Here is a 24,205-nt window from a genome sequence, read left to right on the forward strand (position 1 = left end):
TTCTCTAATTTCTCTATCAATGAGTAAGACAGAAACAACTCTAAACTCAAAACATACAGAATTAAACAGGTGACCCTGGATGCCACTACCTAAAATGTAATAGATAAAAGAGTGGCTTTATTTATTTATTTATTTTAAGCCAAGCTCTCATCATCACTCAGCGTTCAGAATGCTATATGAAATATAAGCGTGATGTTTTGTTTTGTTTTTGTTTTCTTAAACAAGCCCATGCTGTCACATAATTATGAATATATAATAATGTCATGATCCACTGCATTATGCATGATCTGTAAAGAATAGTTACATGTTTATTACCAACACATACCCAAGGAAATGTATTTTATCTATGAATTATGCTTACTTTAAAAAAAATTATATTGGTGTTGTTTGTATTGGTGCTATTTATTACAGGCACTTCAAAATACAGGTTCTTTCAAATAGATAGATGTAAATTGTCTTGTTGTTGCAGGATCAAGTGTGGCACTGAGTATTAGATGGATTAAGGTATGGCTTATGCATGTTTCAGGTTAACTCAGGCCATTTGGCAGCTGTTTATGGCACGCGTCCACTTTCATACATCACGTAGTATAAAAAAATAACCCCACAGAATTATTCCCCCGGCTCATGAGAAACATGTTTCACATTTCTCATTACAAAGTAGGTGATCTTCCAAAACAGCAGATTAGGATGGTGATGCAGAGCGGTTAACATCTTCTGCTTCAGTATTCTTTGTGAGTAAACTGAAGTGACATGGAAAGTCTTATAAAAATGATTTGCTACTGGTAAAAAAAAAAGTGTAAGCAGTGATTTCATGTGGCAAAATCAACAGTGTTAATGGTTAGCAGATAGCTACATAGCACTATTACTGAACCACTTTCACAAGCACAACATTGTGATAAGAATGTGTTAATACATTCAAATGGAAAAAAGCAAAAAAGGGGTTCAAATGGCAAGGAATTATGACATGCAGGAAGCAAGTGGGATTACTGGGTTGTTGAGAGAGGATTACAAAGTTGTAAAGGGCATTGATGCACCAGGATAAAAGAGAGGCACAGACTTCACTGCAAAGATGCATGCGTATTTATTTACGGGGTGGTCATATTCAGTCTGGAATTGAGAACAAAACTAAATTCAACCAAAAATTACAAGGAGCTGGTCAACGGCAGTACAATGTATGTTGTGTTCAGCAATGATGATCACACGCCTGTAAGCAGTGTGTCTGCACGACAACAGATGCATTGCGGCTGCGGGTGAAAATGACATGATCACCACACATCATGCTGGATTGGGGGCAGCTGGGGCGGATCCAGTAAGGTTTATTGGAGAGAGAATTATGTGTGCGTCCATGTTGGTTTAGGTACTACACCAAGTGAACAGTGTCTCTCTTCCACAATGCTGCTCAGCACTGCCGCACTGGCCATCTGCTGCCTTTTACAGATCTTCTGTGCACATCTGCTTTTGGCATCTTTGCTGGCCGTGGATATAGTAAAAATGAAATCTGTGTTCACACAGTGATGTCATTAAAGATATTAAGACATTAAACGACAGGTATGAAGCATTCTCGCTGGACTAATCAATATATTTCATTTTGTTTTTAATGATATGTCACTTGAGTGTCACAAAATAAGAACTAAATATTACAGATATACACATATGTGTCTGGCTCTGCTACAGTAAACCATGTATATATGGATGATCAAATAAGTATTGTACCATTCATGGAGACCCTGCCAGGGTTTTTACATACTAATTATTATCAAATAAATTGCCATACATTTGCCCTGCTACAACGCCTATGCCATATTTTTGATAAATATTCAAATGTAAAGTGACATGTTTTTTCAAAAACAAAGATACATCTGACATTGTTAACACACATACTTTACAGTCGGGAGAACTGGGGATGGCTATAAGCAGCCATTACAAGGAAAAAGGATTCCGATATTTATCGGGTTAGAAATGATGTGGTGAAGGGAAAACAGAATCATAATCTGTTTTCACAGCACTACATTTGTATTGAATGCATTAAACATAAATCCCTTATGTAACACGCTTGTGCCCACTGTGTTCTGAACACAGAAAGCCATGTGGTATTCGATAATCATACAAAGGAATCACGTCAAACTAGTGAAAAGCATCCCGATTCGTGCGAAACGCTTCCATTTAAACACATTGTGCAATTGTGAGAATTTTAAATCATATCTTTAAAAAAATAAAATGTGTTTTTTTTTTTTTTACCATGTTTTATTCTGCCACATTTGCAGTATTTTTTGGAGACCATCAGCCATCATGCTCCTCCAGTGGGACCACTACTTGTTTGACTGATCCTCTGGATCACCATTTCAGTGTAATTAAACTGGAACCCATGAATCCCATTATCTTAAAGGGCCAGTCCCTCTACATTAAAGCTGGGCTGTGGCTCTGTGGTCAGCTTTGAGTGCTTTGTTTGTTTTGTCCTCGGACCTTCGGCGGGTCTTCTTCTCCTCACCGGAGTCCTTGCACAGGTCGTCGTCACTGGCTGCCTGCAGACTGTCGAACGTGCCCTGCCTCTCGCCGGGCTTCTCCCCGCGGCCCGACCTCCGCCGGTCCTTCCACATCTCTGTGCAGCGCTCGAAGCAGGTGAACTTGGTGTCGGTGGTGCAGGCGTACATGCCCGCCGGCACGGCGAGGACCATGGCGAAGACGATGACCACGATGTGGATGAGCTTCTCCCTCTGCTCCAGTTCGCTTATGTCACTACCAGTGACAAACACAACACACTGGCCGGCGCGGGGCGCCTGGTTCTTCAGAGCGACGCAGATCTCGTACTTGGTGGCCGGCAGCAGGTCCGAAACCGAGTAGGTGTTGATGCCCGGCCCAATGTACACTGTGTCCTTCTTCGGAACGTCATACTGGCCAAAGTGAATGGTGAACCAGCTCTCAGAAGGCCTCTCCAAGACGGCGAACCATTCAATGGTGATTCCGTAGACGGTCTGTTTGGCGATGCGGATGTCAATGTAAACATTCTCATCAGCTGCCCCGGCAGGGGCGTTCAGAGAAGGGCTCGACCTCACGTCCAGCATGATGTTGATCGAGGAATTCCCAACAAAGTTGTTTGCAGTGCAAGTGTAGACACCTCGATCGGCCAGATGGAGAGATGGGATCATCAGCTGTGACTTCATGGTGTCTTCATCAACGTGGATTAAGGACTCTGTGGTCATCAATCAGATCAGCATTATAGACGGTTGAACTTTTAAGACATTAAACTAGACATATAGACACACGTGTGCTAATGCTGGCATTTATTTATCAGGAGTCATTAATTATTTGAATGCAGAGAAAATTAAAAATCATTTTAATAGAACAATGTTATGCTTGAACGCATGGATAAAATGGACCGAGACACGACTTAACCTTACCATTAAATCCTCTTAATATCTTAAGACCATATGTCCACCAGACCGCAGGCTCCGGCCTCCCCGTGGCGAGGCACGTCAGCGTGACGCTCCCACCCTGGGGCGCCGTGACGTTGCTCGTGGTCGCCGTGACCGCCGGTTTGGCGCAGGCCCTCAGCTCGACCTCGTGGAAAAACTTGCCAGCTCTCAGCTTGGGCTCGGCGCACGTCAGGTAGGAGTTCATCAGAATGATGGGCGGGCTCAGCGCCACGACAAAGTCGACGAAGCCCTTCAGGCGACAGTCGCACGTCCACGGGTTCTCGTGCAGCGCCAGAACCACGTCCCCGCCCACGCCCTCCTCCACCCCATGGTACAGGGCCCAGTTCAGGAAGACCTCCTTCGCTATCACCGTAAGCCGATTGAAGGATAAGTCTAAGTAGGTGAGGCCTGCCAGGTAGCGCAGCGCCTGCTCGGGCAGCGCGTCCACGCGGTTGCGCTTCAGGTCCAACACCCTCAGCGCCGGCGTGTCCTGGAACGCTGTCCACGGTACTGAACGCAGCTGGTTCCCCTGCAGCCGCAGCTCCGTCAGGTTGGCCAGGCCCGCCCAGCTCCGCGGGTGGAGCACCGCGATGGCGTTGAAGTTGAGCCAGAGGTGCTCCAGCGCGCGGAACCGGGAGAAGAGCGCGCGTGGGACCTCCGGCAGGCGCGACCTCTCCACGCGGATCTTGGCCAGGTCGTCCGGCAGGCCGGCCGGGATCCCGTCCAGGGCGGCGCCCATGCAGAACACGGACCTGGACACGCACAGGGAAACACGGAGCGTGGGTTCTAGAACGTCTACTCTGCGTGCGTAAAGGCGAAGGGGAGACCCCGGATCTCACCTGCCATGGCGGTCACTCGCGCACGTGCAGCCGGGGAAACATTCGGCGTTTCCACGCGCGATCAGGCACAGCAATCCAGCGGCGAGCGGGATATAAAGGTGGCCCATGGTCCCCTAAAAAAAAAACGTCCCTCACAAGCGCGACGGTACGAAGCGGGACATGACTGCAGGTTCGAGCGGAGAAATCCTGTTAGAGCCGCTGGCTCTAATCCCTGAGGGAGGTGCGTCAGGTGGACGAACGTGGACGGTGGAGGGGACAAAAAGACAGGATTTGCCGGCCACTCGTATTTAAATACATGTGTGTAAATATATATATTAAAAAAAGGCTTTATTGGAGCACAAAAGGAGAAGAATTACAGAGGAGAAGATGGAAACAGTGGCACAACACTCGAGTTAACAGGAGAGACGGAAATAGACAATGCATAATAAACCGGTTAATATTCATTAGGTCTCTCTTCTAAATATCTTGAGTAATTACATGGAAATTTAAAAGACTGCTAGACCCGCCGAACGTCAGACTGATTGACAAGATAACGATATTTTGTCATAATATTGATAAGTATAAGATTGTTAAATTAATATACATTAAAAAAATTATTTTAAAACAATTCAATCACGTCATATCCCTTGTGACAAATATATAATTGTATTACAGTATAACTTTATCAGGCATGATATATACAATTTATTTAACATTACAGTGTATTGTTTTGGATAAGCCAATTTCCTACAACAAAAACCCGGGTAAGTGTTGACACAGTATGAGGTCCATTTTTTCACACTTATTAAATGCAACTGATATGGGTTGGGATCATGTAAATATTGTGTTAATTGTTGAGTTAATTTTATCTGTATCCAATTATGGAGGTTGTGTCAAAATATTAAGTTGACATACGGTTTAGACTTTTAATGGCTTGAATTAATATCATTATCACTTCTTTAGTACATACAATGTAGTGAATGCCAGGTGAAAAACGTCTAATAAAAGTATTCTAAATGGATGATCTGTACTGTTTTAAGTGATATCATAAAGTAAGAAATATTTTGACGGCACCCAGTCCTTGTCAATTAGAATTTATGCCTTCTCTCCTGGTCCCATCTTAGATGCTAGTAATTTCCATGATGCTCTGTGTTTGAGGCTGGGCCTGAACCCTGGGCCGGTGGTCGAAGGGCCGGTGGCCGTCAGTGTCCGTCAGCAGAAGTACTCGTTGGGCTGCCCTTCGATCTTGGCTGTGGACTCCGAGTCCAGGCTGGACCTGGCCGACAGTAACCTGTTGGACTCCTCTGGGTTCAGTCTGTTCAGGTACTCTCCCTCCAGGCCTTTGGCCTTGGTGGCTGGGGAAAGTGTTTCGAACGTGACATAAGAGTCCTGGATGTCCTTGGACTTCTTGCCCAGAAACTTCTGTATTTTCCTCTTGAGCGCGCCGCAGCAGACGATCACCGTGAGAGGGACGGCGATCACGCAGGCGACCGTGATTACAACTACATTAATGAGCTTTTGGGTTCCAGTGGCGTGGGCCGCCACATCTGTTGAGAAGATTACACACTGCTCTTTTTTAGGGATCAGGCCCTTGACGCACACGCAAGCGATGTATTTTGTCTTTGGCATCAGGCCCTCGATGGTGATTCGGTTGTTGCCTGGGCTGACGTTAATTCTGCGCATGTCCCGCTCCCCGAACACGGCGTAGAGGACGCTGAAAGCCGTGGTGTTTTTGGCTTTGGGTGCCCTCCAGTTCAGGCAGACGGTGTGGTCGGTGTCCCCAATCACCTTGACCGACCGCACCACCCTCTCGCCGTCCTGCTGAAGAGAGGACGCGTTGGCGGCGAGGTTGCTCAGGTTGGTCTCCAGTATCCCGTCAGGGCCGGACGTCTGCGCGTTGGCCCTGGAGCCGTCGTCAGGGTAGGGACCCGTGTAGCGGTCAGTCTGGGGCGCGGCAGGGGTGCTGGTTGGTACCACGTATCTTGCGATGAGCTTCTCTTGATAGGCCGCCTTCCCCATGCCGCTTGGTTTCTTCGGCCTCGGTTTCTTGGCACTTCCCGTTTGATTCTCAGGCTTTTCGGGCTTCGGCGAGTCGGTTATCATGAGAGAAATGACAGCCTCTGCGCTGCCGGCGTGGTTTGCTGCTTTGCATATGTATTTCCCAGAGTCTCTGTACGAAACAGCGGGGACGCTGAGAATGGACCAGACGATGCCCTCCTTCGAATTTTCTTGCTCGACTGGCAGAAAGAGAGAGAGGCACCGGCGTTGTATTAGTCTTCGAAAAGGCATTGTGTAACCATGGCTACTGCCAGAGGCAGCTCTTTCTGTAATTAACATGCGCTAATGCTCCTTAAGCACCCCGCCCCTGTGCTGACTCACCTGTCCCATTCACCGGCTTCCCATCTGCCCGTCTCCAGGTGAGCTCCGGGATTGGCACGCCGATGGTCCCGCACCGCAGCAGAACGTTGTTGCCTGCCGAGCTGCGGACGCGAGCCACGGCGGTGTGTACCCGGGGTCCTTGGCACCTTCTAACCTCAGCGTCACTGAACAGGACACCAGAGAGGCTATCCGGCTCCGCGCACCGCAGCCTGGTGTCTATGAAAGCCACGGACAGCAACGGAGCCTTCTGGAACTGCACCAGGTCATACAGACGGCAGTCGCACACCCAAGGGTTGTCATGGAGACCTGGTATTTTAAAAAAAGAGACATAATCGTTAATATCTGGTCTATTTTTTTAAATAACAAAATGTCTGATCCTATTCCTTTAATAAGGACTCACCAAGTATCAGTTTGGACCCTTCCACCCCTTGGAGGGGTCTGACAGCCAGCCATGTAGTAAGAAGCTCAGCGGGAACCGTCAGCAGTTTATTGCTGGACAGGTCCAGGTACGTCAGGTTTTTAACGTAAGATGTCGCCTCGGTGGGAACGGACGAAAGCTGGTTGTTGTGCAAGTCCAGGAGTCTGAGGCTGGGCACGTCCACCAAGGACTCCCAGGGGAAGGAGGCGAGGGCGTTCCCGTCCAGCCGCAGCTCCTCCAGGCCAGACAGGCCGCGGAAGCTGTCCACGTTGACTGAGGACAGCGCGTTGAAGGACATCCACAGGAACTCCAGGTTGGAGAGGTAGTTGAAGGCTTCGCTGGGGATCCGGGTGATGGCAGTTTTCTCTATCCTGAGCTTGGAAGTGTCGACGGGAAAGCTGGCGGGCACCAAGGAGATCTCCGGGTCATTGCAAATGACACTCCTGCAGACATTAAATCAAAGTTTTTTAATTCATCTGATGCATATGTAAAATTATGTATACATTATATATATATAAGAATATATACTTTATTCATTTCTAACTCACCTGGCCCGGGACCCATCGCTCAGGTTGTGGTAAAAGCAGCTGCACTGCGACGGACACGAGCTCCAGGCGACAGGAAAGCCGCCCGTCACCAGCAACGCGGCCCAGACCGCGACGAGCGACATCTTCGCCACCTCCGGATCGGATCAGCTGGCACCGAGACGAGCCGCTCTCGCATCTAGGGAGGCGTCGGCAGCACGGCACGGATCCTCCTGCCTCGGTGTCCCATAGTGATCTGACTGCGGCCAGTCCCCGGATAAAAAGGATCGGGGCGGATTAAGCGGACGGGGGACTCGGCGTGACTTTCATTTCCACGCGCGATCGGATAGGCTGCGGTGGGATGTGGCGGTTCTTACGGCCGAAAATACTTCCGAATTGGTCATAATGCAGGATGATGACACCCCGCCTTCTCCCAAGCACACATACACAGTCCCTTTTTATTTAGACACGTGATCATAGTAATCTGAACTCTTCTGCCCCACGATTTCAATGCGAAACATTCTATTAAATGATGTATAGATGCTGCGTTTTAATCAAAGTAGAGAGTCTCAAAGTAAAATATTACCAATAGCAGACGTTTAGACTTAGTCTAAGACTTCGGTGCATTGCAACTGTTCTCGCTGTGCACAACCCTAAACTGTATAAATTGAGAAGAAATGACACAGACATGTGCTAGTGACAATGTACACATGTTTCTGTACTTTATAGTTCGCTTACCGTCCAAACCGCTGTACAGATGACGCCGTCTCCCATCTCATCCACACAGCACTCACCCTCCTGGACACTCGGAAGGGAAATTATGTTAAAATGCTCTTCATTGACTTCAGTTCAGCATTGAACACGATAATCCCTTCCACACTCACCACCAAGCTGGAGCACCTGGGACTCTGCTCATCTCTGTCAGTGGATCTCCAACTTCTTAACCGGGAGACCACAGGCAGTAAGGATGGGCGGACATGTCTCAGCCACCATCACTGTCAGCACTGGAGCCCCCCAGGGCTGTGTTTTGAGCCCCCTGCAGTACTCTCTGTACACCCACAACTGTACAGCCACTACAAACTCCACCACCATCACCAAGTTTGCTGACGATACTGTCGTGAGGGCCTGCTGTCCGACAACGACGAGACAACAATGTCCACCTGAACATCAGCAGACAAAGGAGTTAATAACAAGCAGGAGAGGAACTACATTTTTACATTTACATTTTACAGCATTTATCAGACGCCCTTATCCAGAGCGACTTACAATCAGTATTACAGGGACAGTCTCCCTGGAGCAATTTTAGGGTTAAGTGTCTTGCTCAGGGACACAATGGTAGTAAGTGGGATTCGAACCCGGGTCTTCTGGTTCATAGGCAAGTGTGTTACCCACTAGGCTACTACCACCCTAGACCCCTACCTACCTTCCAGACCCCTACTACTACCAGACCCCTGTCATCAACAGGGGCCCAGTGGAGAGATACCTCGGTGTTCACATCACACAGGACCTATCATGGTCCTGTCACACCCACACCATGGTGAAAAAGGTCCGGCAGCGTCTCTACCACCTCAGACGCCTGAGAGACTTTAGACTTCCCTCCAAGGTGCATAGGAACTTCTTCTCCTGCACCATAGAGAGCATCCTGATGGGAAACATCTCAACCTGGTGGACTGTTCTCTCTGCTGCGGTCAGGGAAGCTCCCTCCCTCCGCTCCCTGAAGGCCAACACAGAGAGAATGAGGAGGAGCTTCTTCCTGCAGGCTATATGAGCTCTCAACAACAACAACAATACATAGGACTGAACATTAATACACTGGACTCAATCAGAATTTTGCAGAAATTTTGCACAACTTCACTTTACACATTTGCACACCTTCACCCTACCTGTTACACATATTTTATATTTAAAACCATACATTTGTAATATTTGGTTATACTTGCAATATTTGCAATATTGAGGTCTATAGCAGTCACTAAAGCATTTCACTGCATATCATACCGTGTATGACTGTGTACGTGACAAATAAATTTTTAATTTGAACTCTATCCCCTCACAGTCTGCTGCACCCTCTCTGACCTAAAATTTACATCACTCACAAGTAAGAAGGTTTTGGAAACTTGTCAGGGAGACACCTGTCTTGTAGTGGAGTTGGAGCAAAAAGTCTCTGCAAATGGACTTACTTTAGTAAAGTATATATACAGTAAATATATTGTATTTACTGTATATAAATTAAAGTAATTGTGTAGTGTGTAAGTGTATAACGCCACCTAGTATGGACGGGGAAAAGCAGCACCACATAGGTCACAAAATTCCTCTTGAATCCCTTGTTTGGGGATAATACATATGCCACAATTCAACTGGTGAGGCTCGACATTGATCCATCCCAGCCATCAGTAAGGAACATGGAGAAAATGTACAGTATTTTAAATGTATCATTTAATCCTTTTTCTTGTATGTGCACAAAACAGATGTGTAGCATATTTATGCATGTTCATTTATCATATTGACTAGATATTTTGTGCACTGTGTGATCTCTGCAGAACCTTCATGCATCCCTCTGCCACATTTCTTTGGCATTAAATAACTTGGCAGCAACCTGTCAGAGAGGCAAAACGTTTTTCCAATCCTCAAATACTTTTGCAAACAGCAGCGGGTTTTCCACCAGGATTTTAAATAATTTGTTCCAGACGGTTTTTCTTCTGTGCCATGGAGAACCAATGCCAAGCCAACATGCTGCTCGACTGTTGCTGACAGAAAGTTGAAATCATAAAAAAAAATGACATTATCACTCACATTTCTATGTTCATAATATGCCGACAGGACAACAGCTGCCAACATGTCATACGTTCTCCAGCTATTTTTGTTTTGTCACCCTTCTGTCCCTCACATCATAGTGGACCGTAATTAATGTAAAGTGATGGCCCCTTGATGGCATCTCATTGGCGATGAAAGTTTCATGTCCATGGTATTTTTAGAACCAAAGTGCACCCAGTGCAAAGTGAAACGCTGTAACCATATGGGACAAATCCTGGTAAAATACAGGATTGTTTCTTATTATGCAAGGTTGAAAAAAATCCCACTACATCACACCTTCTCACATTTCAGCAGCGTAACATGAAATGCTTTATTGCCTCAGCATTAAGAACAATGTCAACCCTTTGGTCTCTACTGATTTAAAAAAAAATAAATAAAATCATACCTGTAATGTGTCTTGTTGTCGCTCCACCAACACTGAAATGGGACTCCAACCGTATTGAACCCTTGCTCACACCTTGCAAATAAGTGCAGTGCAGTCTCATGCTATCAAGGTACATAGAGCCCTATCTCAGGTTTAAAAAATGATCTGGTCAGCGTGGAGGGCTTGTTAAAAATTAACTAGCTTAAGGGAAAGAGATCATGAAAAGGTTCTTTGACACAGATCGTTCCATGTGACCTGCTTTAGCTCGACCGAAGGAACAAAGGATGGATTTTTTACAGTCATGGAGTTATATGAATATGTTCTTTCATTCGAAGAACCAGGTCAGAATAGTGTCTTTTGAATACATTTAGCCTGCTTTTTGAAACTTAACTTCTGATACATTTTGCACTGGACATGTTTCAGTGAATGTCTCCAAGGAAGTTTTATAATCTGATGAGTGGGGCAGACTTCCACATTCACAATATGACCATTGTTGTGCTTGCACCTCTGTGGTATGAAAAGTCTCAAATCAAGAGCTGGTGCTTTTAGACATTAAAGCAGTGGATGGGGGCTTTTTGTGGATCGCACGCTCCAGAATTTCCAAATGTCACGCAGGGTTCCATGCTCTTCCTGATAAAAGTATTAGTCTGTGCCTCAAAAAAAAAATTAAAAATAAAACCAACCGAGATCAGCCACAGAGACACGTCCTCACATTCCATGTGCAAATGTTATTTGCAATGGTGAAGAATTCCTAGTCTTTGTGGCTCCTGACATGGTCCTAATCCTATCAGAAGAAGGGTGGAGATGGTCCTGTTCAATGACGTCACCTTTTGTTGATTTCCAAACTGCCTATTGGCCTCTTGAGGTTGGTAACGCAAAGGTTTTCACCCAACTGCTGCATGGTGCAGGGCCAGAAGTGCATTATTGCTATTCATAGGAAACCACGTTATTGCATGGAGCATTTTCACCACGAATCCTGACTTTGTGGTAAAGTTTGCAACACAGTGCAAGGCAATCGTCGTCGAAAACGATTTTTAAAAATGTGTGGAAATGGAGATCAATTAGTCGAAGATTTTTTTGTTCTAAAGAAATGCTTGCAGTCGTGTTGGGGTGGCACCTGTAAAAAAGCGGGGCCCCCACCCCCATCCTTCCCACTCGGGACCGTGGGGTCGCGCATAATGCCTCGTGGAAACGCGTTATTAGGGGGCAACGGTCGGTGTCGGGGACGATAATTACGGCATTCCTCCGGGGATTGTGGGGGGGGGCTTTACATAATTGCGTGTTGTGTGTGTGTGTGTGTGTGTGTGTTGTGCGTTTTTCACGTGAAGGGCCCTTTAAAAAGAACCCTCGGTGGGTGTTTTTTTTGGGGGGGTTATTCGGATCGAGCGGGCGGTGAAAGGTGCTCCATGATTCCCGGCCAACTCCGCGCCGCAAAGCTCGCTCCTCGAACATGGTGCCGCCGTACCCGTTACCGGAGGGCTTCTCCGAGCTCGACGTCTTCTCCCTGGGGTCGTGTCTTCTCGTGGAGGGTGAGCGTCTTTTATTTCTCCCTCTTTTTATACATATGTGTATATATCTGTCTGCGTGAGAGCCACACGTCTCCACTGCTCCCAGGTCTCCTCGGATTCCTCCTGAACGCCGTCACCGTCGTCGCCTTCCTGAAAGTGCGGGAGCTGCGGACGCCGAGCAATTTCCTCGTCTTCAGCCTGGCGACGGCGGACATGGGGATCTGCGTGAACGCGACCATCGCGGCGTTCTCCAGCTTCCTGAGGTGAGACGCGGGTCCATCCGTCCATCCGTCCCCGTAATGCTTTGACTGCTGTTAAATTGGCGAGCTTCTATGGTGAGGAAGGTGTTTGCGTGGCTTTAGATACTGGCCCTATGGATCAGAGGGGTGCCAGACCCACGGCTTCCAAGGATTCGCCACTGCGCTCGCCAGCATCCACTTCATTGCCGCCATTGCCTGGGACAGGTACCACCAGTACTGCACCAGTAAGTCTCATGTTGACTGGGCAGGGGGTTAATAAATGGACGGTGAGGGTGATGAACACCCTTGCACCCCTACAAGAATTCCTGGGGAAAAAATAACATGCGTTCAACATCCAGAGCGACTTACAATCAGTAGTTACAGGGACAGTCCCTCCCTGGAGACACTCAGGGTTAAGTGTCTTGCTCAGGGACACAATGGTAGTAAGCGGGATTTGAACCTGCGTCTTCTGGTTCATAGACGAGTGTGTTACCCACTAGGCTACTACCACCTTTGGTTGAAATGCTTTCAGCATCCTTTTTTTTGTTTTTTACAAATTTAAGGGGGATGCATAAAACAAAATGTCTATGAATGTGTTGCAAAGGTGTTTGAGTGTGTGCTGGTGAAATACTGCCCCCTACTTTACAATTGGAGCCAAAATCACCTTTAAGATGTGTTTGTGTACAGATGTCAAATATAGACTTTACATTTACGACATTTATCAGACTCTCTTATCCAGAGAAACTTACAATCAGTAGTTACAGGGACAGTCCCTCCTGGAGACAACTCAGGGTGAAGTGTCTTGCTCAGGAGAGTTTGAACCTGGGTCTTCTGGTCCATAGGCGAGTGTCTCACCCCCTAGGATACTACCACCAATAAGTCTCACAAACAGATTAATAGCCAGTTTACACAGGAGGGATATTGTTGGTCTGAATGTGAAATTAGTTTGTTTCAGCTGAAAAGCACTCTCACTGACAGCTTGCTTCTCTATATGTATATATTGTTTACATGTTCATTAGGCATTTGTGCATGATGGGTGCATTGCTTCATGTACTTCTTACCCAGATGTGTCCAACACTCTGCAACATTGTCACTCTCGACTCGTTGGACTGCATGGATATTTCCAAAGGTCCAGAGGCCAATATCTGTACTTCCTAGCAAACTGGGGCCTTTTTTTAGGATCATCCTCATTAACATGGTTTTACTTTCACTGATAAACGGAGAGTTCAGCGGTCGATTAGACAAGCATTTATGTGATCGCTCGTTCAACCACATTTTTTCCAAATATTAAATACTCATAAAACATCAAAATAATTATTACAGAACGGAGAAGGATGATGATGAACGGAGGATAGATGAAGAAATTGCCCCAGAATTAGTCCTGAAAAAAGACAGACAAAAACAAGTGATTGTATGAAATGCAATACATTAAATTCAGGAACTGCCCTGTGTCTATTGAGATGTAAATTTAGTATTTGTTTATTACATTGTTCTATAAATTCTCAGGACTTTTTCTAATACCATTTGCTTCTTCACAGCCCACCCAGAATTTTAAAAGACCACCTGCGACACTGTGTTACAAAGGCATTTTATTCTATATGTACACAAGAAGCCTTGCTCCTGGCTCTTTCTTCAGCTGGGCTCAGCGTGAATGGCTGTCAGTATGGATTAGCAGATGCTCATGACTCAGGGCTCAAGTGCTGCTCTCGGTCATTATGTTTAGGAAGGAACACTGTCTAAAAGCACAGTCTTCGTGTTTACGACTACAAAAATGAAAAAGAAACCCATTTGCATGCTTGTTGGTCCAGGCTGATTAGTGAAGTGCTACGAACGACGCACAGTCGCGTCCCAGAAATAAAGTAACACACTCACTTCTCCATTCAGAAGCCCTTTTCCCATTCTGTTGAGCCAACTTTGTTTGTATTTAAGGAACAAAGCTGCAGTGGAGCAAAGCCATTAGCCTTGCCGTCTTTATCTGGCTGTTTACTGCCTTCTGGGCCGCCATGCCTCTGATTGGTTGGGGAGAGTACGACTACGAGCCCTTGAGGACCTGCTGTACTCTCGACATCAGCAAGGGTGACAGGTACAACATCCTCTCCTGCTTAATGATGCAAACAGCACTTCGTGCAGCTAGTTTAACACTTTCTGATTCGGTTATTCACTGTCACTTCAAGCTGAGCACCACGGATGCTCATTGTTTAGAATGAATCTTAAAACCATTTCCTTTTTTTTTTTAGGAACTACGTGTCCTATTTGATACCGATGGCTGTCTGCAACTTGGCCATCCAGCTTTTGGTTGTCATGTCCTGCTATCAGTCCATTAGCAGGAAATTCAAGAAGACCGGTCAGACGAGGGTGAGCTAGTCTGCCTCAGATGGCATACGTGAATGAGAAGGGCCCTCTCTTCTCTATACGGTGCTGTGTAGGTTGCATAAGCTATTATTCATGCCGCATGGGCAAAGGCTCAAGCCTTGTTTCTCAGAGCACAAAGGCATCTTGCCTCTGAAATTTTCAGACTCTTTGCAGGATCAGAGCTGTTACATAACCAAATGGCTCTGGCCAGAATTTCAAGCCCACTGGTGACACAACTTTCCAAAGCAGCCATCGAATTCTTCTCAGTCTTAATGGAAAATACAATAGGGCAGTGTGTTTAGTGCAACTGAATGATAAATAGTTCAACAAAACAGTATATCACTGTGACAGAATAATTTTGTGCTAATAAAACGGGGCTAAATATTATTATATAACATCCATTATTTAGATTGGCTGAAAGCATTCATGATTACTTCAGATATAAATGGTCTGTATTGCATTAATTAGACTTCAGGTGGAACTGTTTCATCTGAACAAGGTATATTGTGGCATAATCACCACACAACAGTGCCAACATCTCACAGAGTAGCACGTTATTACAAATTATTAGACCAGTACTATCTGTGCTCTGTAACACGAACATATACCTTCTTTTGCAGCAATAAGGACATATGTGATGAAACAGTTCTTCATGCGCATGCCACTTGCAGATGGTACTCAGATGTGTGTTTCTTTGTGTGCAGTTTAATACCGGCTCTCCTCTGAAGGCCCTGATCTTCTGCTGGGGTCCCTATGGAATCCTCGCATTTTATGCAGCGGTGGAGAACGCCATGCTCCTGTCTCCTAAACTGAGAATGGTGAGGACTTTTTCATCTATATGCATAATAAACACAGGGGCAGTGCCAGCCTGTTACCCTGGGCCTGGGTACCCTCTGCCCCTCAATACACTCACACAGAAACATATTAAGATTTGTACATTAACATATTTTATTGTGAAATTTGTGGTCAGAACCATCATGATTTTAACCAGATAAACATATACAGGGCTTTGACCTTTTCTTGTCAATCTTCCATCTGTTAATTTTGCAATTCAGTACCAAAACCCATCATCCAACCCGAGGTATTTCAGTATTTTTTTTTTCTGTCTGCAATTTTGCACAATTCAGGAAAAATTGTGACTTAATGAGCTTGTTCTAACAAAATTATGAATGAAATGTGCTTTATTTGGAAGCACCCCACTCCAGCCAGTGAGAGAATCTCCTCGCAAAAGGAGGGCACCCTCACTCCCCTCAAATGGGGAATAGAAAACTATCTATTATACACTGGTATAATATTGGAACAGCATGGGCATGTGCAAAAAATACATTTTGATGCCCATGATGAAAAAACGCAACTGAATACACACCTACTACATAGATGTATATGTGAATAATACATAATATATAACTATATAATGCTAAACCAGTGTCCTAAATGTTTTGCATTTACAGATTGCTCCCATCCTGGCTAAGACATCTCCAATGTTTAATGTCTTCTTGTATGCCCTTGGAAATGAAAACTACAGAGGAGGCATCTGGCAGTTGCTCACAGGGCAAAAGATTGATGTGCCTCAAATCGAGAACAAGTCCAAGTGAAGTACATTAAAAGCTCACTCCTTTTTTGGGTTGATTACAGGTTGGACAATGCTGTGTGGGTTTGAGTTGCATTATAGTCCTGTATCTTGTAGGTGTCTGGTCTGTGATCTGTCAAGAGTTCATGTCAATGGTTGTATCTAGCAAAACCGGTTGTGTGACATATGAAGTACGTACATCTCTGTCTGAGTGTTCAAAAGTGGTGAGACATTTCAAAACTGGTACTGGAATATGCACAATATTTATTATTTTTTTAAACATTCACATTTAGTGTACTGCATTTATCCCCAATGTACTAACTCTTTCCTAACGTTTCAGCCCGTACATTTTCTACCCAGTATGTGGTTGGGTGTGAGGTTCTACTGAACACTGGGACATGTCCAGTGGTGCTGTGACCCTAATCTGGTTTAAAGACCTAAAACATGATACAATTTAAGAGGCTGTGATAATAAACTGTAATATGTATGTGATATGTACATATTTGCAGTGATCTTTTTTTTGTTACAGATGACATTATTGGAATAATGCTGCTCTCTACTGTTACACTTGCATGAGTCTGCACACTCTTAAACTAATAGATTTTTTTGAAGGGCCTTTTGAGGTAATTACAAAAATCAGTCATCTTGGGTCCAGACCTGCGATCATCTAGAGAGTCTCTGATTAATCCAAAATAAACTTCATTTGTACTAGTAGGATTTTCCCCACATTTAGTCAGTTTCCCCCTATAGCGAAGCAGTTGATTTGTACAGGTTACAAATCACATTAGAGGTAGAAAACGTTTTGAAATGATTTTTTTACCTAAAAAAAAAACATTTTAACATTTAATTCTACTGTATTTGTTCTGTACATGGGTTTTTGTGTCAGAATTACTATTTTCTGTCTGTTTCACTTTATAATTAAAGTAAATCTTATTGTGAAACATCTTGGTGTCATACACACCATGCAGTGTGTTGGTGTGAAAACACCATGGTGTCAAACATCCCAGTGTAATGATCTTATATGTCATATTCTGTTTTATTCTTTGTGTGTGTGTGTGTGTGTGTGTGTGTAGTCGACAGTCTGTACTGTGTTAGTATAAAACAGCCATAACACAAAGACCGGAAAAGGTGACTGTTCTCAAAAAAACAGTGATGGCTGTCATGGCTGGCCACTGCTCACCAAGGGTGATGGGTTAAAAGCAGAGGACACATTTCATTGTGTTCACTGTTTGCTGTGCTGTGTTTATATGAGTATCACATTACCTCTAAACATGCCAAATTACACTGACCAGTGTAGGGATTTGTTCTTTTGAACAAACATCACCTGGAGATTTTCGGTGAGATGCCAAGACTCACAACTCAGGCATTACAATGAGAGATGAAACCTCAGATGTATGATCATCATCTATCTTTCTCTGCAGCATCTCCTGAACTCACGCTGTTCTCTCTCTCGCTCTCTCTATCTCTATCTCTCTGTCTTTCCCAGCACTGTGAAATTTTGCATTTGAGAAATTCAGGCATTTACATTTCAGTTCAGGATTAGCGCTGATAAACCAATGAACATTTCATATGGGATTTTAAGAAGATTAACTTGCAACATGCTGCCCCACTATCACAGGAGGTCAAGATTAAAGGTGAGAACTGACAGCTTCATTCTGTCAACACATATAGAGGTCGCAAAAATGATTGCTCTTTTAATGAAATTAACCAATTATACATAAAATCAACATCTAAGACTACATGACCTGAGCAGCCATTCACCATGAGCTGTCTGAAGATGAGAGGCACCAGAGGTTTGTGAGCATCTGATCTCTATCATAAGATCGGGGTTAGGGGTCAGTATGGAAAGGGGAACATCATACATTCCACATCACTTGATGAAAGGCCTTGCACAATGACTAGTAACCCATTCAACCTCCCAGCCTCTCAAACACACAAACATATTCTTTGACATGTTTTTTTAAATGTGCACACGTCACATTTTTTTGGTGAAGATCAAATATGCGCAAAATGTTTAGTAGGCGTATATTTAAGGGCTTACGAGTACAGTGTAATCTGGATTAGCAATGTGTGCGTCATAGCTCTTTTTACCAAGATCTAATTCATTAAACTGACTTTAGCCATGCCACAGGGCCGTGGGATTTCAAAACATTTCCCTTCACACGGCAACATTTGTCTCTTATCTATGCTCGGCCACTTGATTTAAGAATGAAATTCCTGATGAAATTCAATGAATAAAAAGTAGAGAGAGCTGTCATCACTCACCGGAGAACCCAGAGGAAACTCATCTACAGGTAGCACAGATCATTTGCTGCTGCCCAAATCCTTAACCTTAATGCAGTGAAAATAAAAAAAAAGGAAATAATGTTAAAATTGTTACGTGAGCATGTTCATGTTTTCTGAGTTCAGACTTGTTTGAAAATTAGTGCCATCCAGGCTTCAGACTCACTGCTTTGTTCATCTTCCTTCAAATGCTAATCACACACCATGACCTGCGGAGATCACCCACACCTGGATCCCCTACATAAGCACCTCCCTGCCGATACGCCAGTGCCAAGCCTCATGGAAACGTATTATTTGCAAAATTGTCTTGTTATTGTAGGGCAACATCCCTACAATAAACTCACACTTAGGTCCTTAAAATGACTCTTTACATATGAAAGCGTTATAAAGCCCAGTTTAATAATAACAATAAAGGCAAAGGTTAAACCTGTCACAAGAACACCCTTAAAGGAAATATTTTATTTTCCAAGGGCATCCCAAGCAATTCCTCATGTAAATAATTGAAATACATTTTTTCTGTTTAGAAATTTGATTGAGTTTGTTTTTGACTGAGTTGCATAAAATTATGTTATAATAATATAACAAATATCTAACAGATATGTTTTTGAACATATATGTTACAATAAAGTGAGTTGGAACTATCACAAATGAACACACTTCCCAATGACCCTTAATATTGAATGGTACTGCAACATACTGTCTGTATTTCATGATGAAGTCATTTATTCTTTTTATAGAATATATGTTTTTTTTTTCCACTCTGCCAAAACAGTAGAGATTCGTGTTTTCAGAAGAACATTGTCAGGAGATTTTCAGTGCCAAGTCTGAAAACTGGGGGATTACAATTTGATCTGAAAACTCTCAACTATTCTCAACTATACTGAGACCATACAAATCAAGAAAATTGAGAGAATCTCATGGGCCCTGCTAGTCTGACTGTATTAATCATTTTAAAGCATGATTTGTAAAATTAAAAGCAGTACAGATGATCTGTACCACCAATTTTTGCCTCATTAGTGCACCGCATTATAACAGTGTGCCATATTCAAAAGGCCACTCGTACTTTAATTCTGCTGTTATTAGTGCCGTTTTGGCCACAGTGATAAGGGATTTTCAACCACCGCCAGGAATTAATATGCTGGCGACCGCGGCAGATTACGCAGTGATGTCGCATATCCGGAACTAGGTTTCAGATCTCAGAGAAAACGGGGGAAATGTTAATTCCGTGGGGAGTCAATCCAGTTAGGAGAGAGGATTGGGCTCTGACGTTTTCTTGCGGCCCAGACTCAGAATTAAAACCATATTATTTTCTGTGCAAATGAAAAGACTGTCAAGACAGAAGGATTAACATCAGAGAAAGCGAGAGAGAGAGAGATTGTTCAGATTAATGTACATGTAAATATTCAGCTTTATGTTGTGCATGTTTATCCGTGTACAGTATGGTCCAGTGTTTTTATACAAAATGCTCCTCCTATTGCATCTTCAGAGCAAGTTTACTGCATGGCTGAGAGCCTTGTACACCGGATCTTAACTTTACTATCTACATCAGCGAAGAACACCCTTCGGGAATAACAGGAATAATGTCACTACATTCATTTGCAATGAGCCAATGAAAATGTGTTTATCCAAATTTTGCAAATATTGTTTAACCTCCTGCTCATTTGAAACATTTTGATTTTGTGGGTCCCTCACCAGGTTTTGCCTGAATTTGACCTAAATCTGAACATTTAATTTGGACACGCTGATGCTTCAGTACACAAGGTGGTTTATCTGGGGTTTTTTACTGGCATAAAGTGCACGTGTGCAATACAGACAAACCAGGCTACACAAACACAGGCTGTGCAAGAATAAGATTTGAAGCAAACAAAACATGTAGACAACAAGAAGACAGACAGCGCTAAACTAGTTAAATGAACAATGAAGGTGAAGTAAAAATTGCCAAAAAAGAGGTGGTGTGTGTGAGTCAGTCCAAAGAGGAAAGTCCCTGAGTGTTTAGATGATAAGAAGGTGAAGAGGGCATGAGGGGGCTGTGGAGTCCTTCACAACGCAGGTGGCTTTCACTTTCTCAGAAAACTGTGTCCAGCTTTGCCTTTAACCAGTGTAGTATAGCGGACGTAATTTTTCCTTCGCCTTTATAGAATGGATAAAAGTGTTCACCATGCTGTATTTCATGTTGATTAATTCCTTAATGTAAATGGTGAAGTACGCCAAGTCACCACTAGATGTCACTGCCGCGCTGTATTTGTAATCCAGGCAACACCACATCTCACCAGTAGGTGGAAGCAAAGCCAAAGAAAACCAAAAAATGATCGGTTCCAAAGCGCAATGAAAATGAAAGTATTCCTGACATTTCTGTTGTTGTTGATTAAAAGTGGTAACAGTTCAATCTGAAAAGGTCTACATTACATGACCTTATTATTATTTTATGTAATGTTGTATGAGTGTTTTAACCTTCTGAGGCTTATCACCTGATGAACCAAAGCTATGAAATGAGGTTCATTCTAGTGTTTTCTATGAATAAACATGAATACTTGATAATAATTAAATCGCATTATGAGCAGTAAAGAGTAAATGCGTAAAACCCCTGTATGTGTAGTTCAGTCAGTCAGTGCAGTGTGTGTGTGTGTGTGTGTGTGTGTGTGTGTGTGTGTGTGTGAAGCAAACCGAAACGTATATATATATTTATTTATTTTTGTTTTTTTCCGATGGTTTGCTTCTTTTTAGGGGCGTTAAGAGAAAAAAAACACTATTATGAATAATATTTATACATGGGAAATATAAAAATGTAAAATTGCGTCATTATTTATTCACAACATTCCGTTTATTGAAAGACTTCAATTAGCCAAATAGGTTAACGAGCGATATAAAAAAATACATAGTAGAGCCATGGAAGGATTGCTGTCACAACGTCTAAACACACATATTAGAAACAGTATAAAAAAAAAGCTGTAACATTTATCATAAATGGTGATACAAAATCTATATTATCTTTTTTATTAACTCTTACGTCGAAATTGACGATATATGTATAACAGGATATTTTTATTCATTGCAATATAGTTTTTACTGGATTTCTGGATTTCAATAAACATAACAGAAGTATTGTGCAACTTTTTTCCCAACAGATGGCGGGATCGAAACCCGGGAAAGTGCTGCGTCGCGTTATTGGATGCAGAGTTCTTGCCTTGTGTTCTATTAGCAGAAAAGACGCGGCTGAGGGTCCGCTGAGGGGGAGGGGGCAGTGCGTCACCAAAACCCACCAAAGACGAAAGAAGAACGAAGTGAAGGAGTGAACAAACGCGCCGCCGTCTCCCTCGTTTTCGGGGGACCATGTCACGTCGGCCGGCCGGAGAGCGGGGCGCGCAGCGCGCCACACGCGTGACGGGACCCGGGGGGGCGCGCAGGTGAACCTCCTCCGAAGATACCATGACTCTGCGCAGGACGCGCGTCACACGCAACACTGGGCGCGGACACTGACTGCCAAGTTCCGGCGGCGTCTACTGGAAACCCCGAACGAGAACCCACGGAGAACCCGAGGGAGACGACCATGGCCGCGGAAGGCTCCTTCGGCTCGGCTCTGTCCGAGATGGGCGAGCGGACCAAGCGGCTGGGCAGCGCCATGCAGGAGCCCGAGCGGCAGCGGAGGATCGTGCTGGTGATCGTGTGCACCGCGCTGCTGCTGGACAACATGCTGTACATGGTGATCGTGCCGATCATCCCCGACTACCTGGCCGACCTGGAGTACGAGGCGGAGCGCGCCGCCAACGTCTCCAACGGCACGGCGCGCAAAGTTCCCAAGGAGAACTTCGACCTGGAGATCGGGGTGCTGTTCGCCTCCAAGGCCATCCTGCAGCTGCTGGTCAACCCGCTGACGGGCACCTTCATCGACCGCGTGGGTTACGACATCCCGCTCCTCATCGGCCTCACCATCATGTTCCTCTCCACCTGCATCTTCGCCTTCGCCGAGAACTACGCCACGCTGTTCGTGGCGCGCAGCCTGCAGGGCCTGGGCTCGGCGTTCGCGGACACGTCGGGCATCGCCATGATCGCGGACAGGTACACGGAGGAGGCCGAGCGGAGCCGCGCGCTGGGCGTCGCCCTGGCCTTCATCTCCTTCGGCAGCCTGGTGGCGCCCCCGTTCGGCGGGGTGCTCTACGAGTTCGCGGGCAAGCGCGTCCCCTTCCTCGTGCTGGCGTGCGTCTGCTTCGCGGACGGCGTGCTGTGCATGGCGGTGCTGAAGCCCTTCTCCAGCAGGACCCGGGAGAACATGCCGGTGGGCACCCCGATCTACAAGCTCATGGTCGACCCCTACATCGCGGTGGTGGCGGGCGCGCTGACCACGTGCAACATCCCCCTGGCCTTCCTGGAGCCCACCGTGGCCAACTGGATGGAGGAGACCATGAACGCGTCGCAGTGGGAGATCGGCCTCACCTGGCTGCCCGCCTTCTTCCCGCACGTGCTCGGCGTGTACGTCACCGTCAAGCTGGCCGCCCGGTACCCGCACCTGCAGTGGTTCTACGGCGCGCTCGGCATGGTCGTCATCGGCGCCAGTTCGTGCACCGTGCCGGCGTGCAAGAGCTTCGCGCAGCTCGTCGTGCCGCTGTGCGGCATCTGCTTCGGCATCGCGCTGGTGGACACGGCGCTGCTGCCCACGCTCGCCTTTCTGGTGGACGTGCGCCACGTGTCCGTGTACGGCAGCGTGTACGCCATCGCGGACATCTCCTACTGCGTCGCCTACGCCCTGGGCCCGATCGTGGCGGGCCAGATCGTGCACGACCTCGGCTTCGTGCAGCTCAACCTGGGCATGGGCCTCGCCAACGTGCTTTACGCGCCGGCGCTGCTGCTGCTGCGCAACGTGTGCTTCATGAAGCCGTCCCACTCCGAGAGGAACATGCTGCTGGAGGAGGGCGCCACGGGACTCTACGACACCATAAAGATGGAGGAGCGGCAGAGGAAGAAGGACAAGGCCTTCGGCTCGGCGGGGAACTGCGTGGCCGTGGACGAGAACGGCGGGTTCCGCGAGGAGGAGGCGTCCGAACCCGAATACTTTTAAAAAAAGAAGAGAGACTGTCACACACACACACACACACACACACACACACACAGACTGACAAATTCCTCCACTGTGCTGTACAAATGTTGTACCCTGACGTCATGCCGTGAGGCCAATTATAGTCATTAAAGAATGTCTTTAATCGACAAGGACGACCCTGTTAAAAGTGTTTATTCAGGGATATCCATGCAGTGTGTGCGTGTGCGTGTGCGTGTGCGTGTGGAACATCCTGAATGAATTCCTTCTTTTTGTGTTGTTCCTCTGTTCGTGCCGCTAGAACCTTTATGCAATACGACGCGGGGCACGTTGTCCCGTCGCCTGTACCCTGTGCTGGGTTAGGATCATGTACCTCCCTCTGGAATGCGTAGATGTATAGTATGAACTCTGGACTGTACATAGCTGTACATCGTGTGTAGATAATTAAAGTAATTAAAACGACACTCTCTGGTGTGGCCATTTTTTTGTGCGGA

At 45.5% G+C, this 24,205-nt stretch overlaps 4 protein-coding genes across 4 annotated transcripts; 2 read left to right on the plus strand and 2 right to left on the minus strand.

Annotated features, from left to right (window-relative positions):
• Nucleotides 1-1,065: 1,065 nt before the first annotated feature.
• lrit2 (leucine-rich repeat, immunoglobulin-like and transmembrane domains 2) lies at nt 1,066-4,494 on the minus strand. The gene is made up of 3 exons (XM_028989620.1): nt 4,253-4,494; nt 3,399-4,165; nt 1,066-3,190 (listed from the first exon to the last, which is right to left on the minus strand). The coding sequence occupies exons 1-3, from the start codon at nt 4,357-4,359 to the stop codon at nt 2,403-2,405; spliced, it is 1,662 nt and encodes a 553-aa protein (XP_028845453.1). The 5' UTR covers nt 4,360-4,494; the 3' UTR covers nt 1,066-2,402.
• A 60-nt stretch (nt 4,495-4,554) lies between these two features.
• lrit1a (leucine-rich repeat, immunoglobulin-like and transmembrane domains 1a) lies at nt 4,555-8,350 on the minus strand. The gene is made up of 5 exons (XM_028989619.1): nt 8,291-8,350; nt 7,577-7,812; nt 7,011-7,471; nt 6,611-6,916; nt 4,555-6,468 (listed from the first exon to the last, which is right to left on the minus strand). Exons 2-5 carry the CDS (start codon nt 7,696-7,698, stop codon nt 5,444-5,446), a joined length of 1,914 nt encoding a protein of 637 aa, XP_028845452.1. The 5' UTR covers nt 7,699-7,812; nt 8,291-8,350; the 3' UTR covers nt 4,555-5,443.
• Nucleotides 8,351-11,999: 3,649 nt separating this feature from the next.
• On the plus strand, nt 12,000-17,419 carry rgra (retinal G protein coupled receptor a). The gene is made up of 7 exons (XM_028989396.1): nt 12,000-12,259; nt 12,345-12,501; nt 12,601-12,722; nt 14,407-14,560; nt 14,715-14,832; nt 15,534-15,647; nt 16,281-17,419. The coding sequence occupies exons 1-7, from the start codon at nt 12,181-12,183 to the stop codon at nt 16,422-16,424; spliced, it is 888 nt and encodes a 295-aa protein (XP_028845229.1). The 5' UTR covers nt 12,000-12,180; the 3' UTR covers nt 16,425-17,419.
• Nucleotides 17,420-21,954: 4,535 nt separating this feature from the next.
• On the plus strand, nt 21,955-24,173 carry slc18a3a (solute carrier family 18 member 3a). The gene has a single exon (XM_028989868.1). The coding sequence runs from the start codon at nt 22,230-22,232 to the stop codon at nt 23,733-23,735; it is 1,506 nt and encodes a 501-aa protein (XP_028845701.1). The 5' UTR covers nt 21,955-22,229; the 3' UTR covers nt 23,736-24,173.
• The last annotated feature ends 32 nt before the right edge of the window (nt 24,174-24,205 follow it).

This window comes from Denticeps clupeoides, chromosome 8, assembly GCF_900700375.1.
Source record: "Denticeps clupeoides chromosome 8, fDenClu1.1, whole genome shotgun sequence".
In the NCBI taxonomy this organism is placed as follows: Eukaryota; Metazoa; Chordata; class Actinopteri; order Clupeiformes; family Denticipitidae; genus Denticeps; species Denticeps clupeoides.

Coding starts and splice junctions, on each gene's coding strand:
- lrit2 (XM_028989620.1), bottom strand. CDS start 4,359: ATGGGCCACCTTTATATCCCGCTCGCCGCTGGATTGCTGTGCCTGATC. Junction 4,166..4,252: donor GCGAGTGACCGCCATGGCAG/GTGAGATCCGGG, acceptor GTGCGTGTCCAG/GTCCGTGTTCTGCATGGGCG. Junction 3,191..3,398: donor GATATTAAGAGGATTTAATG/GTAAGGTTAAGT, acceptor TGATGACCACAG/AGTCCTTAATCCACGTTGAT.
- lrit1a (XM_028989619.1), bottom strand. CDS start 7,698: ATGTCGCTCGTCGCGGTCTGGGCCGCGTTGCTGGTGACGGGCGGCTTT. Junction 6,917..7,010: donor AGGGTCCAAACTGATACTTG/GTGAGTCCTTAT, acceptor TTAAAATACCAG/GTCTCCATGACAACCCTTGG. Junction 6,469..6,610: donor GAAGCCGGTGAATGGGACAG/GTGAGTCAGCAC, acceptor TCTTTCTGCCAG/TCGAGCAAGAAAATTCGAAG.
- rgra (XM_028989396.1), top strand. CDS start 12,181: ATGGTGCCGCCGTACCCGTTACCGGAGGGCTTCTCCGAGCTCGACGTC. Junction 12,260..12,344: donor GTCGTGTCTTCTCGTGGAGG/GTGAGCGTCTTT, acceptor CACTGCTCCCAG/GTCTCCTCGGATTCCTCCTG. Junction 14,561..14,714: donor GACATCAGCAAGGGTGACAG/GTACAACATCCT, acceptor TTTTTTTTTTAG/GAACTACGTGTCCTATTTGA.
- slc18a3a (XM_028989868.1), top strand. CDS start 22,230: ATGGCCGCGGAAGGCTCCTTCGGCTCGGCTCTGTCCGAGATGGGCGAG.